The sequence below is a fragment of the Vulpes lagopus genome, chromosome 13 (genome assembly GCF_018345385.1).
Source record: "Vulpes lagopus strain Blue_001 chromosome 13, ASM1834538v1, whole genome shotgun sequence".
Classification (NCBI taxonomy): Eukaryota; Metazoa; Chordata; class Mammalia; order Carnivora; family Canidae; genus Vulpes; species Vulpes lagopus.
This window is the reverse complement of record NC_054836.1, coordinates 7,391,064-7,410,162: the sequence shown is the minus strand read 5'-3', so window position 1 is coordinate 7,410,162 and position 19,099 is coordinate 7,391,064. Positions and strand designations below refer to the sequence as shown.

General features: G+C 37.1%; 1 protein-coding gene across 1 annotated transcript in view; it reads left to right on the top strand.

Moving 5' to 3' along the window:
* Nucleotides 1–19,099, top strand: part of CHCHD3 (coiled-coil-helix-coiled-coil-helix domain containing 3) — a 273,592-nt gene that overhangs the window by 38,516 nt on the left and 215,977 nt on the right. Inside the window, exon 3 of the mRNA XM_041727307.1 lies at nucleotides 18,097–18,178. Coding sequence (XP_041583241.1) covers nucleotides 18,097–18,178 — 82 coding nt within the window. The remainder of the gene's footprint in view (nucleotides 1–18,096; nucleotides 18,179–19,099) is intronic.

Sequence of the window (19,099 nt, the reverse complement as noted above, 5' to 3'; positions counted from 1 at the left end):
TTGCTACTCTGTTTTGAAAGCTTTGTGAAGAGTGATGGTTTTGATGTTATTGAGATACAATTCCTACAAATAGATATTTAAAACCTTTTTGTCTTAGCCAGTGATTGTAATGTGTACATGTACTAAGCAACTTTTTTTTAAAAAAGGGAGTTTGGCACATTAAATAATAGCTTTCACTAGAGATGCTGCAAGCCATGAAACCCCAGTGAGAAGTTGTCAGATTCCATTTTAAGGAAGCAAGGCTAAATTTTGATATGTATTTCCTACTAAGTATAAATCTAATCAGCAAGCAAAGAACATTAAATGTTTTATTTTGCTAGTGGCAGCAAAGAATATAATGATAGATATAATATAGTTTAAATTTATAGTTGAAGTTATATTTTCTTTTAGCCTGTGCCTCTGTGGAATAAAATAAATAGGACTCTATGTCTGCCTCACAGCCAAAATGGACAATTTATGGAGTGATTTTCTAGAACATCCCCAAGTGTAGTGACTCCATAGCGGTGACTGCTGCATGTAGGAAATGGATCTCCATAGAGCTTTACTATCATTATATTGTGGGTTATTTGTTGCATGATGTAGAAAATCCTATCAGTGGTTATCTTTCATTCCTTTTATCTGACTTAGCTTAACCTCAGTTGATTGCTTAAGTCAGTGACTAAGAATTTTTCATCAGCTGTCCTTGATAACATGTTATCATTCATCATACCAGGACCATTGGTATTATCAATTGAAAAATCTAAATGGAAGACAAAAAATTAAATGCTACTTGAAACAATGAAGTACAAAGAGAATATTTGGACTAAGCCTCTCTCTACCCCATTTTCTACCTATATTTAATATGGCCATCAAATATTCTTTTTCAGACACTTTAAATCTCATCATTTTCAATACAAAAGTACTCTTCAGCAAATAGCCCTCACGTGGTATGCTTCTGGGTAGCTCAATAAGAAACCGTGCTATAAATTCTCCCCCAAACAGTATTACAATAATGGTGTTTGATTGTACTTTCTTTGAGTAATTTGCCTTTTAAGAACACATAGTCTATTTATAATGGAGTGTAGGCAGGATGGCTGTGGGGTAAAGGAAAAAACAAAAACCAGTTTTGTTTTCTCAAATCTTGTGGTGCTCACTTTTCGACTCTTTAATCCCAGCTGACTTTTTTTTGGTATAAATGAGGTTTGAATGTTTTGCTAAACATATATTTTGTACATTTGAAAACTGGAATTTACTGTCTATTCAAGCATTTTTTAAAAGCAACTTTTTAAATGACTAGGCAATAAAAATATGTTTTCGTTTAAAAACTACAATTAAATGTAAAGAGAGCAAATGATCTATTCCCTTATATTCAAAGGTATCATTATTATCAATTTATATATATCATTCGAGACCATATATTTTTATGTATTTCTTTGTGATGGTTTCCTTATGCTTTTTTCAGTACTGGACATATAACGTACAAAACAAAATGATCAAATAAATAATATGACCAGATAATGTGATCAGTTTTAGTATCTTGTCTTTTTTACTTGATTTGTGAGGATCTTTTCATGGATTAAGATTCTTTAGAAGCATTGTTTTTTTTTTTTTTTTTTTTTAGAAGCATTGTTAATATTAACACCATATTTCATAATATGGCTCTTCTATATTACTCTTGGACCATTTCCTTGTTTTTGGATATTGAGTTTGCTTCCCTGTTTCTCATTGCTTTATAAATAAAATATATGTTGCTTTTCCTTGTTGTCTAAATCTTTTTCTTTGCTACTGACCTTCCTGTTTTTAATAGTCACTTAAATGGGCCATGAAAATGAATTTTTAGACAAGCCTTGGTTAACATCAATTTTACTTTACCTTTCAGTCTCATCATCATCCATCATAATCCATGACTTTAGTAGTATTAAAAGACAATGGAAGATGGGATCCCTGGATGGCGCAGCGGTTTGGCGCCTGCCTTTGGCCCAGGGCGCGATCCTGGAGACCCGGGATCGAATCCCACATCGGGCTCCCGGTGCATGGAGTCTGCCTGTGTCTCTGCCTCTCTCTCTCTCTCTCTCTCTCTGTATGACTATCATAAATAAATAAAAATTAAAAAAAAAAAAAAAGACAATGGAAGAGATTAAAATTCATTCTTGTTACTGTCAGATTAAATTCATTTACAATAATACACGAACCTTGGAGATCAAAAGCTAACATACTTACGTAATTGGGCCTTGACATCAGGCCAGTTCCTGAATTCTCACGACAGATACACCATAATTTTTTTCCTTTTTTTTCTTTTTCAAGTTTTTATTTAAATTCCAGTTAACACAGTATAATATTAGTTCAGGTGTAAAATTTAGTGATATGTCATTTACATACAACACCTCACATCCCCATCAACCCTGCCTTAATCCCCATCACCCCTTCTACCCGTCCCCCCTACCCAAGCCCCTCCAGCAACCCTGTTTGTTCCATTTTTTTTTTAAATTACATAATCTTTTCTGTATGATGAAAAAGTTGTAGTCTCTTGGGAAATACAGTGTTGGCTCAATGAAATGTTATACGATAGTCAGGATTTTAGAAGTCAAATGCTGGTGGTTCTTCAGTTGAATAGAGTTTCATTCTGTTTTTGTAATGATGTTCATCATTGTCCTTAAAATACCTCCTTAGTTTACTTTGTGTTATCTTCAAGAGAAACCTCATTGGTAATTTATAGGTAAGAATTTTAAGTGACAGAAGATAAAGTCAGGAAGAGAACACAGGTGTCTTTAAACCTGATTCTTTAATTAGAATAGATTTGCTGTGCTTCTCATTGAGCTCTGTTTTACTGTCCATTTCAGAGAAATCAAATATGATGTGCTTCTCTATTTCACAATCCTATAATGTAGACACACAAACACAATGGTTATGACTAAAATGGAGTTCTTTCATGTGTGATGTTATACTATTCCCATTATTTCATAGTCATGTTTTAGATGTATATAAATTTAAATCTGAACATTTTATACTCTTATCTTAAAAATCTTTTTATATGATATATGTAATGTCTTATTTTCTACTGTTAAATCCTGTTTAAAATATATCACAGTTAAAATATGTTAAAGCCTCTTAAAAATTTTAAAACATGCAGTCAAATTAATTTGGATTCATTTCATTGGTAATTTGTCATGAAATGAGAGACGATTTATGTTTACTTACACTAACAGGGTGGGGGATGGGGTGGAAGAGAGGGAAGGTTTGGTAAGAGGATCTCAAATTACTTAGCAAATTATTTTATGACATTGTCATGTACATTAGAAATTGCTATTTACAGAGAGTAAATTGGTATTCTAATTACTGATTTTGTTAGAACAGTTCTAGGAACCTTTACCTGGTAACATGTTTTAAAAGATTGGATCCAGTTGCTGCAGGTACTTAAAAATGACATAAATACATTTCTTTTAAAGTATCATATATATTTGGATTGTACTCATTCTAGCTGTCTTCCTGTAATTTATGCTAGATAGTTTTCTATTATATGCTATAGTGAAAGCTAATTTATTTTTGGTGTTTATAGAGAAATTATTCCTTATTAAACCTTCACTTCCTTAGTATCAAGAAAGTCTCCCTGTGAATTATTGTTTGTCAATTTAGAGCAAATAACTTTAAATTGTTTTCTCATTTTCCTGGAATATAAAATTGATAGGGCCTATTGAACTATTTGTCCAGTGTTAATTCTGATATTGTCACTTATAAAACATAGAGTTTTAATTGGCCAAGAATCATCAGATGTAGACAGTGTTGATGGGAAGTGTGTTCTGTTTGGGAGATTACTCTCTTAAAGGTATTAACCTGAAAATGTCTGTGAGTGCTTAATAATGAAAACATTAGAACAGTCTGTGGGTAGATGGGTATCACCTTGTATCTGGTGCATTCTTCTTTTTTTTTTTTTTTTTTTGCATTCTTGAGGTATTGTAACAGTGAGCTGGAGTCTTTAGGCTGCCATTTGTACCTACATTTTTGTTTCAATTTCCATTGAAAGGAACCCTCATCCTTGTAGGACTCATTTTGAGGCATCAGGGGAGAAAAAAATAGACAAGCTGGTGATTAGCAGAAAGTGGTTTTGGATATCTTAAGGAAAATCAAGGTGATCTGTTAAGAATGGGACTGGGCAAATGTGATTTTAATGAGTATGGAGATAGAGGAAACTAGTAATACTTGGGCACTTGGGGCAGCTCCCTCCAAATTTTTATCTGTGTTTGAAAACTCCATATTGCTGTTAGTGCATTATTTGCGACTAAATATGGTCATAGGAACCATAAAGTAGCTAGGCTTCCCATGTTTTTCTTGTACCAGAGTGAATATTTGAGCTCAGTCTAAAACAGTGGTGCTCAGTGGTGGGGCAGTATTGCTCCCAGTTAGGCATTTTAGAAATTTGTAGGGGAGCTCCTGGTGTTTAGTGGGCATGGATCTAGAGGTTTTCCTTTTTTTTTTTTTTAATTTTTTTTTTTAATTTTATTTATTTATGATAGTCATACAGAGAGAAAGAGAGAGGCAGAGACACAGGCGGAGGGAGAAGCAGGCTCCATGCGCCGGGAGCCTGATGTGGGATTCGATCCCGGGTCTCCAGGATCGCGCCCTGGGCCAAAGGCAGGCGCCAAACCGCTGCGCCACCCAGGGATCCCGATCTAGAGGTTTTCCAATGCCCGGGATAGTTCTGTCCCTTGAAGAGTTGTCCTGTGCCCTCAATTTTCTGTCTCATCAGAAATTTATGTAGTTGAAACTTACAGTCCAGAACTTAATATATAAGCAGATAGTTTGTTTTGCATGGTTTTAAGGTATATGGAATTTTCCAAGAATGCAGCTGCTATGTAGCAGTAATTATAGCTGTTGCATTTGTGGTGACTTCACATATAAGGTCAATATTCAGGTTATTACATCTAGTGTGGTTAAGTTTGAGTATTTACGTAGTGCAAAACTATTATTTCATTACAAATTTGTTTATTTATATAGTTTTCAAATAGAACACTTAGGGGTATTGTTTAAAAACTTTGTGTCAAATTATTGTCCGTTTTCAGGATAGCAAAGGGCATATTACAAAATGTTTGCTGAAAGAAGGTAGCATTGTGTCTGTTAAGGGTGAAAACCACTGGTCTCAGGAAGCATCTGTTTTCATTATTATCTGGGATAGCCCCTGGTATCCTAAAGGGTTTACATCCTGAAACCTTACATATTACCTGGTGTAAGTTACAACAGTGAAATGTTGAAAGAAAGTGTTCTACTGCCTTTCTCTTTATAACACTGGTATTGAGGAAATTTGGGGATCGTTAGGAATATATAATCATAATAAATATATAATCATAATATATGTCTTTACATAATATATGTCATCTGCTCAGCCTAACTTTACTGTGGGTAATTAATTTTACTTCTAGAGAAAAGGTTAAGTACATTCTTGGACTTAAAGACAGGACAAGACCTTTGGTCTTGAAATCCCTTTGCAAGGGTTTTGTGTGTGTGTATATGTGTGTGTGTTTGTGTGTGTGTGTTTCTTTTTTTTTTTTTTTTTTTTGAAGTGGGGAGAGAGAATGAGAGGAGGGGTAGAGGAGGGTCAAGATCACAACCTGAGCCAAAATCAAGAGTTGGAGGCTCAACTGACTGAGCCACCCAGATGTCCCCAGAGTTTTGTGTCTTAAAGATGATGAAATCAGCAGTGATCAGCTGATTCACAGCTTCCTAATGCTTCACAGAGTAGTATTTTTGCTTTACTAGATGTGATGACTACACTGAAGTTCTGAATTCTGAACATAAGTGGAGATTTGTTACTTTAGATGAAGGAAAAAAAATAACAGGGCTATAGATATAATTTTACTTCAAAAAAGAGGTTGATCTAATTATCACAATGTGAATTAAATAAAAAAACAAAGCTCAGAGTATCGCACTACAGTTTAATGAAAAATATAATACCAATGTGTATTATGCTGTCTCACAGTTTTAATATATTTGAAGTACCATAAATAAAATATGAATTAAGCATGGGTTTTAAATCTGAATTGCTTTATAAAAAACTACCCAGGAGAGCCCATTGTTCTGTAGTGGTTAGCTTGCGTGTTAAATAGGCCCTTTTTGCCATCTCACACTTGATGGGCTAGTCTGTCTGTGATCCCTTACTGTTTCTACTGTCTAGTAGTGGGCCAGTATCTAAAATAAGACTGCAGCTTTCTTCCTTCTTAAAAAGAAGGCCCTCAAAAGGACCATAATTGGGTCAAAAATTTTATTTTCATTCAAGAGAAGAGAAGTCTCCCGATTGGGATCAGTGGACATTCCCCAGAGCTGTAGGAAGTTGGGTGGATTAGAAGGCAGATTTTTATTTTCAGGCTTTTGAGTCTTCTGCTTTTCTTGAGCTTTGATTACATGCAAAGATAAATTTAAAGACTCCCTTAGAAAAAAAAAAAAATAAAGACTCCCTTAGAAAATAATGTTGGTCAGAGTTTAAAGAATTAAATACCTCATTTTTTATTTTATTTGTTATCTTATAATCACTTATTTTATTAGTGATTAATGGATTTTTGAATTAAATACATTTTTTTTTGCTAAAAAGTACACGTTCATAACAACAGGAAAAGGGAAGATTGATTTATGAATCTAAGTATTGGAGTGGTATTTGGCTTTATATTTACCAAAGCAAATTATTTAGGGAAGGACATTAGTCTTGGTTAAAGCTTTTTGGCACATGAAGTGGGCTTGTCCACTCTGTTTCACTGTTTTAAAATATACTTTAAAAATTGTGCTATGGGGATCCCTGGGTGGTGCAGCGGTTTAGCGCCTGCCTTTGGCCCAGGGCGCGATCCTGGAGACCCGGGATCGAATCCCATGTCGGGCTCCCGGTGCATGGAGCCTGCTTCTCCCTCTGCTTATGTCTCTGCCTCTCTCTCTCTCTCTCTCTGTGTGACTATCATAAATAAATAAAAATTAAAAAAAAAAATAAAAATTGTGCTATGAACCTTGCCACAGGGTCGGAATGAGGAAAGTGGACTGGAATATAATACATAAATTTCACTTGGTCTTCATTACTGTACATTAAACAACCAGGTCCTTAGGAGTAATGCATATATTGTATTCTCTAAGTTATCTTGAGAAACAACAACTAGCATTCATCAGTCTCTAACAATTTAGTTACAGATTATTCATTACGGCTGTCCTTCAAACATGCAAGATTGCCACTTTTTGTGGAAGTCATCTTTTTTTTAAAAAGATTTTATTTATTTTGGAAGTCATCTTTTATTTATAAATTGTTCACCTTGTTCTTGTTTTATTTCTAAACTTGTTGAAGAGAGGCCTGTAAGTGGTGCCCTCTTGATCTCTTCCCACTGATTCCTGATGCCCACACTATCCGATTTCCATGCACTCTATGGGATGCTAGGTAACTGTTAGCTGTCCTGCCACATTTTCCTCAAGTGCCCAGGGTAGACTGTAATTCACTGAACCTGGAATTGGCCATGGAGTCCTCGTACGTCCAGCACTCCAACCAACTACTGCCAGCTCCTGGAATATGGTGCATGAGATGACATTTCCTAATTATTTGTGCACACGGTATCTTGGTTCATTTCTTCTTTTCCGTTCCATTTCTTCTTTGCCCCTAGTGGTGGTGATTCTTCTTTCACCCCCTCCTTCTTCTGTTAAGGGTGAAAACCACTGGTTTACCTATTCTTTTAAAAGCCTTCTACTAAAAAAAAAAAAAATAAAAAAAAAAAAAATAAAAGCCTTCTACTTTTTTCTCTTTACACAATTTTTTCCCAGAATTCCCTGAGCTCGGATCTGTAATAGTCATTCCCAAATCAGCGTTTCCAGCCAAGTCGCAAATCAAATCTGAATGCCAGGTTCAAATATCTAATCGCCTACAATTCCATGTGGTGATTGTACCATTACTTTCAATTGACTATGTCTGAAATGGAACTCATTATCTTTCTTGCCCAAACAGCCTCTCTTTCTTAATTGACCATCATGGGTATTCATTTTCTGGCATCTGGGCATTTTTTGGCACCTTTGACTTCTTTCTCTTTCTTCTCTTAGTCACAGAGGATGGGTTTTTCCTACAAGAGTTCTTATATCTTACACGGTGTCTTTACTGCCAGTACCTTAAGCTCAAGTGTTCATCACCCCAAGCCACTGTCTCAAACTTGAGTGACCATCAGGATCACCTGATGGTTAATAAGAGGTTTATTAACACAGATTGGGTCCCACCCCCATGGTTTTTGATTTATAGGTCTGGGGTGGAGCTGAAATATTTCATCTTTAATAGGTTCCTGCTGCTCTGGCTGCAAGGGAAGAGAGTTGGCATGGGGGATGAGGCTACACTTTGAGAACCACTCATCTATTGCCTTATGGTTTCCCTGTCCTATTTATCTGCAAACCTGTGTCAGAATAGATTTCCTGTAACACCCCGTTTCATTGCATTATTTCCATATTTTAACAACTATTCACGCTGCTCTGTTTCTTAACATTTCTTATCCAACTTCTTGGTTTTCAAGGCTCCTCACAATTAAGCGTAATTTACCCTTCTATTTTTAATTCTTACAAACAAGCTTTGGTGGGGTTCCTTTCCCTCTGTAATGTAGGTCCTTGCTCATGTCCCATCTCCTTCATGGAGCACTCCGTTACTATAGCCAGCCTTGGTAAGGTTTTTAAAAAATTTTATTTATTTATTCATAAGAGACAGACAGAGAGAGAGAGAGAGGCAGAGACACAGGCAGACAGAAGCAGGCTCCATAGAGTCAGCTGGATGTGGGACTTGATCTCGGAACTTCAGGACCATGCCCTGAGCCGAAGGCGGATGCTCAACCACTGAGCCACCGAGACATCCCAAGATTTCTTTTTTTTTTTTTTTTAAAGATTTTATTTATTTATTTATGGTAGAGAGAGAGAGAGAGAGAGAGAGAGAGAGAGGCAGAGACACAGGAGCAGGCTCCATGCTAGGAGCCTGACGTGGGACTCGATCCTGGGACTCCAGGACCACGCCCTGGGCCAAAGGCAGGCGCCAAACCGCTGAGCCACCCAGGGATCTCCCCCAAGATTTCTTAATATTAAACTCAGACTACACAATTTTACTAACTCAGACTACAATCTCTAATGGTAGGGACCATATGCCTTCATCTCTTTTAAGGCCTGGCATAGGATTAAGTCTAAGAGAATTTACTACCCAGTGAATTGATTGATTTCCCTAGTTTGTGTTATTTCTAGAGGTCACTTGATTTGAAAGAAAATAATTAAAAAGTTCGTATGATTGACTGTAGGAGAGCTTAAACATTGAAACCATAAGCTTATAATAAATACCCATCCTTCTCTCCTTTATAAATACTATGTGTTTGTAGTGGTGGCTCTAGATTTTTTCCTTTTTTAAAGATTTATTTATTTATTTTTTATTATTTATTTATGATAGTCATACAGAGAGAGAGAGAGGCAGAGACACAGGCAGAGGTAGAAGCAGGTCCCATGCACCGGGAGCCCGACGTGGGATTCGATCCCGGGTCTCCAGGATCGCGCTCTGGGCCAAAGGCATGCGCCAAACCGCTGCGCCACCCAGGGATCCCTAAAGATTTATTTATTAGAGAAGAGAGAGGGTGAGGGCGAGCAAGTGGGGGGCAGAAGGGCAGAGGGAGAGAAGTAGATTCCCTATTGAGTGCCAAGCTGGACATGTGGCTTGATCCTACAACCTAGAGATCATGACCTGAGCTGAAACCAAGAATTGGAGGCTCAACTGATGGAGCCACCCTGGCACCCTGGCTCCAGATTTTCTGGAAGGAGTGTTTGGGAGCAGAAACCCGGTGGCCCTGATGTGTGGAGAGATGATGGGGAAGGGAGGGACACTTGTCTTGGATTTCTTTTTTTGAGTAGCCGTTAAACTTTTTATTTATATTGTATGTGATTTTACAGTATGTATATTCCTTCTAAATCTTCCCAAGCTACCTCAAAAGTTGATGACTTATGTAACAACTGATGTTTGATTCTACAAATCAAACAGTTTATATTTCTTTATTGAATGTCTGTATGCCTAGCACAGCCTGTACAGTATTGCTCCTTCCCCCATTACCTCTCCCTCTTTTGTTTTTGCTTTGTCTGTGAAGCCTAGAGGCTGTTTTTGGTCATTTGCTGGGTGGGTATCTGATAGAGTCTTCAAATGAGCAGCGTCACTTCAAGCAACTGACCAACTGACCATATATGTTGTCGGTGATCTACTGTTTTATTCCTTTACCTTTATTTATTTAATTTTTTTAAAAGATGTTATTTATTTATTCATGAGAGACACACAGAGTGGGGAGCAGGCTCCATGCAGGGAGCCTGACATGGGACTCGATCCTGGGACTCCAGAATCACACCCTGGGCCTAAGGCAGGCACTCAGCCGCTGAGCCACCCAGGCATCCCATCCTTTACCTTTATTTTAGTGGGCTTTTAGGGGATGTGGGGGCTCAAGCATGAATTCTATTCCATGGGTTCCTATTTAACACGGCTGTATTTCAGAGGAGGGGTGGTTAGAGATTTTATGGTTTCAGCCCTCAGGTTTACAGATGAACTAACCATGGCCTAGAGCAGTTGTGTGTTTTTGAGCAAAATCACAAAAACCAGTTATGTCAAAGCCTGGACTAATTGGGAACCCCCTTCATTTCCAGCTTGATCTGTGCATTTCATGGGTCTTTTCAAAGAAATGTTTGAGTATGGCCACACAAAGGACTACTGAAATAAAATGGAAACAGGTTTGGGTGGTTTTGATACTTTATTTGGGATTGAAGATTTAATGCTGTTTAATTTATAGTTTTATCCCCAGTGAACTAAACACATCCATTTATGAAACAAAAAAAATTAAGCTATGCATCAAAAAGCAATATCCAGAGGTAATTATTATTTTTTAATTTAAATTACAGATCTTATTTTCCTTGAGGCTTTGTGGGGTCTTGTCACTATTATTCAGGATATTGAGACATGAAATACTAGATGTATCTGATTCTCAATACTGGTTTTATGAATTATCTACTTAAAAATGTGGAAACTGTAGTGTGTGACTGATGAGCTTGTCTGTTGCTCTACAGCTCTGCGGACTGGTATTAATGTGCGTTTTCCCATAGAATGGAACGTGGAGCTGCTTTCCGTGAGTGCTGGGTGTGAAGCAAACAATAAAATGGACATTATTTGCATATTATGCCATTTCAGTCAGAAATTTACAAAAGTATAAAATCATGATGGAGCAGTAATACAATGAAATAAACCATTAACTTGATGCTGCTAATGTTTGGATTGCCATACCCTGTACCACTGTGCCTTCTGATTCAATATTTATGGTTTTGAATGTGCCTTTAAGGATTTCATTCCAACACTGTCATTAACTGTAACATATAGGTAGCCTCAATTACTCTGCCAGGTATCTTGACAGACGGCGGTGTTTATTTATTTATTTTTTTGGAGGAAGTCTTAAGATACATTATCCTTGGGTGATAGTGAATGTAACTGTCAGATGAACATCATACTTAGTATACTCCTGTGTGTGTGTGTGTGTGTGTGTGTGTGTGTGTGTGTGTGTGTGTTTAAATCAGGTTTGTCTGCCAAGTAAATGGTGCCACAAATGGATAATGGCAAACTGTTACATGTTTCTTTGTAGCCTAAGAGATTTATCCTCGTCATCTTTCGACTCTTCTCCCAATCAAACCCTGTATCTTTTATAAGATAAGGAGTGGGACCGGATTTGTCCTGCAACCCATGCTGTGAGTCATTGAGTTCCAATATACTGTGTGCTTATTTCATTGAGTGAATGGATGCTTCCATTATTCTTTTTTTTTTTTTTTTCAGAGTTCTTTTTTTTTTTTTTTAATTTTTATTTATTTATGATAGTCACAGAGAGATAGAGAGAGGCAGAGACACAGGCAGAGGGAGAAGCAGGCTCCATGCACCGGGAGCCCGACGTGGGATTCGATCCCGGGTCTCCAGGATCGCGCCCTGGGCCAAAGGCAGGCGCCAAACCGCTGCGCCACCCAGGGATCCCCGCTTCCATTATTCTATTTAAAACAATCAGTGCCCATTTTGTATTAATGAATTTATTGAAATTCTATTTCTATGAAGCTGAAAGTTTAATTTGATTATGTCTTATGGTATAAGTTGTGGCTCAGCTGTCTCAATCCTGGCAGAGGCTCTGCCTTTTTCTAAAGTCTGCTGCTTGTGTTATGCACTTAGGTATATATATATATATATATATATATATATATATATATGTCCCTTTTAGAATAGATTTTCATAGTTTCTCTTCAGGGTTTTTAAATTAGTGTATGAAAATAATAGGCTTTATAAAATTGGACATGACATGTATCAGCAAATGGTAAAACCAGAAAGAGAAATAGAGTAAAGAAAAAATCCCAGAGGACCTGACATTTTGCTAAGAGGCAAGCCATCACTTTTATTAAGTAACTTTTAGAGATTAAGAAATACTGTAATTGAGGAGGGAATTATAGTGTGAGGATATTGCAAAGAAAATGAAGAGAAGGGAAAGTCATGGTCATGTCCATGTTACAGAGGACGTTGATAACATCCCTTGAGGTTCAGGGAATCTATATAAATCTTGAATCATAGTTGCAGTGTCAGTTTTTTGTTTTTTCATAGATGATGTGGCATTCATAATGTTCTTCCATCTTTCTGTTCTCCACTCAAGGAACTATCTTGAATATAGTGAATCTCTTTTCTCACTTCTTCCTTCCCTGTGTTCCTCTAGTTTAACCAGTTTTTGAAAATGGAATTTGGACACAGTCCTATAACCTAGAAAGCAGGTGAGGCATAATGAAATTATGCTACATTTTCTCTGAGAATTAAGACCATGGTATTCTATTCCTAAGAATACTAGGATCTCTAATAAGTAGGAGTTCTTTCTTTCTTTCTTCTTTCTTTCTTTCTTTCTTTCTTTCTTTCTTTCTTTCTTTCTTTCTTTCTTTCTTTTCTTTTCTTTTCTTTTCTTTTCTTTTCTTTTCTTTTCTTTTCTCTTCCTTCCTTTCTTTCTTTTCTCTCCCTTTCTTTCTTTTCTCTCCCTTTCTTTCTTTCTTTTCTCTCTTTCTTTTCTCTCTTCTTTCTTTCTTCTTTCTTTCTTTTCTCTCTTTCTTTCTTTCTTTCTTTTTCTTTCTTTCTTTCTTTCTTTCTTTCTTTCTTTCTTTCTTTCTTTCTTCCTTTCTTTCTTTCTTTCTTCCTTTCTTTCAAGATTTTACTTATTTATTAATGAGAGAGAGAGAGAGGGAGAGAGAGAGAGAGAGAGAGAGAGGCAGAGACACAGGCAGAGGGAGAAGCAGGCTCCATGCAGGGACTTGCTCCCAGGTCTCCAGGATCAGGCCCTGGGCCGAAGGCGGAGCTAAACCGCTGAGCCACCCAGGCCACCCCCTCTTACCTGATCTTGAACCCAAATGTGAAATTTAGATTCTTAGAATTTCTTAGGAATTTGGGGTAACTGGGTGATGAGCACTAAGGAAGACACTTGATGGGATGAGCACTGGGTGTTATACTAAATGTTGGCAAATTGAATTTAAATTAAAGAAAATAAAAAAATGAACTCTTGGATAGAACCCCAACATATAAAGCCAATAAGAATAGCATTTTATCCTAATAATAAAAAAAAGAATTTCTTAAGAATTTAAATTCTTAGAAATTTAGAACATAGCCAAGAGGAATAAAAGATTGCTAGGCAGTTAGTAAAGAATTAATGGATTAACCAAAACATTTGTTTAGAATGTTGTACACTAAAAACAAATATGACTTTGTTAGGAATTAGGAGCTGCTTTCAATCATACAAGTACTTGTTATTTTCAATAATTGTTTTTAAAAGAAGCATTTAAAGCCAGACTTGATATAACCAAGCAATTGAAATACTTTATTTTTTCTTCCATGTTCTGCAGTGTTGTGTTATCTACAACTAATTGAGAAAATGCCAGTATTTATGTACATTAAGACACATTTGCCATTGAGAAAGACAATAAAATGATTTTTGTGGAGATTTTTAAAAGTACGGGATTCAAGTATGTGAAGAAAATACCCTTTTGTCTTAACACATTTTAAAAGGAAAGTGTTGTATGTATGTATGTAAAAGCTGTGAACCATACTTACTGAGCTTGAAATAGGTTTGCAGATTTCCATGGCAAATCTGATTTATATGGCTTGAACATTTCTTTTTTTTACTTTTTCTCATTTCACAAACTTTGCCAGTCCCTAAAGATCTTCTTGGAAACTCACTGTGCTAATAGGCAAGGTTGGCCTTTCCTGAGCTTCTCTGAAAGTAGCCCATCCTGAAACACTGACCTTTTAATTTAATAACAGTTTTATTTGAGAAAATGTTCAGATCCTGAGAGCTGAAAAGAGTGTTTTCAGAAAGGCCATTTTAAATAGTGGTCTCCAAATGGTATATCTTTTTTCCTTCTGTGCTTTGGACCAGACCCATCGGAAGAAATAATGTATTGTTGCTTTCTGTATTCTATTGATTTAAAAACAAATAACATGAAACTTAGATTTGCTCAAAACCCATTACTACACTGGTTTATTTTTCTGCCTGGGCTTTGATTTGCTATTTTAGATTTTAGGCTCTTTATGCTAGGTCATGTTTTATCTTTTGTTATTTTAAATTCTCACTTGTAGCTAAGGTAATTCCTTTTTCAGCTGTGACCCAAAATTGTAATTTTTTTTTTTTCATTTTTCTTTTCCAGGAATAGCTAGGGCATTAAAAGGACAGCTGTGCTTTGGTCTCTTTACTGACCAAAAGTGATGTCAATCAGTCCCTGGGGCATGTCTTTTTCAGTGGCCTCAAGAGTTTCTGGCCCTTTGCATGGCTGGTGCTTTCTCACTCCCACTTCTCTTCCTTGTGGCCTACCTAGATGACAGCACCATTGTTTCACACCTCACTGGGCAGGTGGTGGGGCTGATAGAATAGGTAGGATGGTATAGAGAAAGAGGACAGGCCTTGAAGCTACATTTCCTTCTTTGCAGTCTCTCCTTCATGGCTTCCTTCCTAACCTCCCAACTGGTCACCATTTGGTAATGGAGACCTTACTGTTCCATTTTAGGTTTATCACATCTTCATAAAAAGCTCTCTGCTAACTTTGGCTTTTCCCGTAGTAGGAAGCCCCTAAAGAAGCGACATAAAATGCACTATGAAGACATGGAGTTACCAGTTCACTGAGAAAACGGATCCCATTGCTGCATACTCAGAGCTGGTATGCTCTCACCGAAGCCTAGTTTTAATTGTTTGAATGAAATTCATTTGAATTGTGATTGAGGTTTTGATTGATTTTGCCTGAGAAAAATAAAAATGTTGCTGTGGTGATCTGAAAAAAATCCAGGGGGAAGCGGTCTGATTATACATATCAGCCTCACTCTGTAGATTCTAACTGGTATGGCAAACTTAAAGACTATAGTTTGTGTAGTATCAGTTGGGTTAAATATTTGTTCAATGTTTGCTACTAATTAGAGCTACCAGCTGTGAGCAACTTGAAAAAATGTAGTGTGATGTTTTGCTTGTTTATGAGAGGTAGCTGAAAAGGTGAAAATTATTACTTTGTAGAGTACATAGTCTAGAATTCCATAGCCAGCTGACCCCCATGTAACCCAGCAGATCCTGGTTTTGCATGAGAAAATCAGGTAGGTTACCTGATTGATCCAAAGTCTAGCTGATGGAAAAACAAAGACCATTCGGATCTTTGCTGAGCTATTACTGTCTGTGAATTTCTTTTTCTTTTTTTTTAAATTTTATTTATTTATTCATGAGGGACAGAGAGAGAGAGAGAGGGAGGGAGAAGCAGGCTCCATGAAGGGACCTTGATGTGGACTCGTTCCTGGGTCTCCAGGATCAGGCCCTGGGCTGAAGACGGCGCTAAACCTCTGAGCCACCCGGGCTACCCTGTCTGAATTTCTCTGCTGGCGTTTGTATTATTTTAAATCTTTAATACTGAAAAAAGCTTTAAGATTTGCCTGAATGCAGACAGAATTCTCTGTTCTAGTTTTTTTTTTCTTGATTTTATGTGACCTTTTCAAAGCTGAGACTTGTATCTTTCTCATCTTATAGACTGTGAAGTAGGAGAGATGCCAAACAGCAGCATAGGGTATAGTTCAAAGGGACCCTGGAGAATGTCCATAGCAGAACAGCCTTTTGCAGAAAACTGTACAGAGAAGCTAGGAACTTCCCTATTTTATATTATTTTTTTCGTTTTACAGCTTTATCGCGATGGATATACATTTTTATCCCATTCATCAGTGGATAGGCATTTAGGTTGTTTTCACTTTTGGAATATTGTGAATAATGCTGCTGTAAATATTTTCAGTTCTCTTGAGTATGTACAGTGCCGGGGTGTAGAATTGCTAGACCACATGGCAACTGTGTTTAGCGTTTTGAGGAACTGCCAGAGTGTTTTCTGTGGTGGCCACTTCATTTTACATTCTCACCAGCACTTTTTTTTTTTTTAATTTTTTTTTTTAAATTTATTATTTGTGATAGTCACAGAGAGAGAGAGAAAGGCAGAGACACAGGCAGAGGGAGAAGCAGGGCTCCATGCACCGGGAGCCCGACGTGGGACTCGATCCTGGGTCTCCAGGATCGTGCCCTGGGCCAAAGGCAGGCGCCAAACCGCTGCGCCACCCAGGGATCCCTCACCAGCACTTGTTAATTATTGCTTGTCTTTTTGATTACACTGGGTTTGAATTGGAGTATCATTGTGGTTTTGATTTGTATTTCCCTGATGATGGGTGCTGTTGACCCATGTTTCATGTGTTTATTGGCAACTTGTATTATCTTTTTTAGAGAAATGCCTGTTTCCGTCCTTTGCCCATTTTAAATTTTGTTGTCTTTTTGTTTGTGTATTCTGGATACAAGTCTTGTATCTTTGCCAGTATTTTCTCCCATTCCATGGCTTTGTCTTTTCACCTTGATGGTGTCCTTTGGTTCTATTGTTGTTTTCTGATAATCCCACACCTAAGAGAACATGTCCTTATGACTTTTCCCATATCTTCATTGTTATTGTCCAGTGTCAGCTAAATTTTAAAATACCTTGTTGTAATTCAGTTTTTGCATGTGCCCTGACGCAAGGCACTTTAATGTGGAGGTCATCAAATAAAGTGTCCTGCTGGTTTTCCACCTCATAGACTCCACCATTTGAAATACTTCTTAGGTCCTGTGTGTATTCATAGATTCTCTCAAGCTTTTCTGGTGCTTTCTTCATCATGATTTTAGGTGGTGAGTTTCTAGCACAATGGAGATAGTCTCTGCCTATTTTTTATGGAAGACTCTTAAGGAACATATAAAATTTGTCTATTTTATTTGCTGTAAGAATCTTTACAAAACATATCACACAACATCTTCCAATTGGAAAGACCAGATGTTTCAAATCAAGTCACCACATATTTAGAAAGCTCCAGCTGTCAGCACTTTTCTGTATATCTCTCCAATTGTTGGCACTTGACATTGAATGACATATTTTCCAAAAAATATGGCTTTAAAATTTTCATAAATCATAAATGCCTTTTTTCATAAATTATGGAAAATGAATGTAAATACAATTGATTTTCTTCCTGTCACAAATGATTTTTTAAAGTAATTATATGAGGCACCTGGGTGGCTCAGTGTCTAACTCTTGATCTTTGGCTCAGATCTTGATCTCAGGGTTGTGAGTTCAAGTCCCATGCTGGGTGTGGAGCCTATTTAAAAAAATGTTTTTTGAAATGTTTAATTATCAAAATGAGAATAGTTCGGTGTCATTTTCCTGTCTGAAGTCCCTTTCTTACAGCATCTCCTCCCCTTATATGTGATTGTCAGACTTTAATGATAGGACATCATTTTAAAGAATTTGTACTTAACGGCTCAGTCCCCACTGGGCAGTAAGCAGCTCCTTGAGTTTATTATACATTTTGGCAGGTGTGGAAATTTCTAGGTCACCAGGGACCTTTTGATTAAATTACTCATGAAGTGCACTAATTGGTCTTTTCTGCAGTGCTTGGGTAGTTCCATGGAGACTGACCAGCTGGCAGAACTTTGCCCATTAAGATCCAGTCTCAGCTTTGTTTTCTGGAGTATTTTCTTGCTTCTATATTTAAGAAATCACTGATTTTAATCTCCTCCCACTCTTTCTATATCCTAGTTTCTGATGAAGAATTGAAGAGAAGAGTAGCTGAGGAGCTGGCATTGGAGCAAGCCAGGAAAGAGTCTGAAAACCAGAAACGGTGAGTTTTGTGGTATCGGAGACAGATTTTGGTGGACTTTGGTCATAATTATGAAACACCTTTGGAGAATGATTGTAATAAGACTCAGTATTGTGTTTGGCTGAACTTCAGAATGTGTTGAGTATATGAATGTGGCCATTTTCAGTTTTGGATTGTGCTTTTTTTTTTTTTTAAAAGATTTTATTTATTTATTCATGAGAGACCCACAGAGAGAGGTAGAGACACAGGCAGAGGGAGAAGCAGGCCTGATGTGGGACTTGATCCCAGGACCGCAGGATCACGACCTGAGCCGAAGGCAGATGCTCAACCCTTGAGCTGCTCAGGTGCCCCCGGATTATGACCATTATATCTCTTGTGTGGTTCTTAGCTGTATGATTACTGAGAACTTTCTTAGTATGTAAGAAGTAGTTCTTGAGGATTCTCCAGGCATTTCTTAGACTAGTTAGTTTCTTTCACCAGATGTCTTTATGATCGAAAATTGTACAGTCTACAATGGGTGTTAAGGCTTACAATATTGTTGCTCACAGTGAAATGTCATATGTTTCACATAGTGTCCATATTAACATATAGCACCAGTTAGTAATGTCCTCACTTAAAAAAGCTGAAGGCATTGCAGAAATATGTAAGGTTGAAAAATAAGATCCTCCATAATTCTGTTCTATTCTTGAACATTTTATTCTTTTGTACATCAATGCAATTATTGTCATTACTAATATTACTACTTACAGCTGAAAGAATGTTCTCTGAAGTGTTTTTGTAATAATAGAAAACTGGAATGGTTGCCCATTATGGGGACTGGCTGAATGAATTATGATACATGCCTACAATGGAATATCAGACAGTCAAGTGGTTCCTTATGTGCTGATTCAGAAGGATGTGGAAAAGCCATAAATTGAAGAAAAGCAATGTTCAAAACAGCAT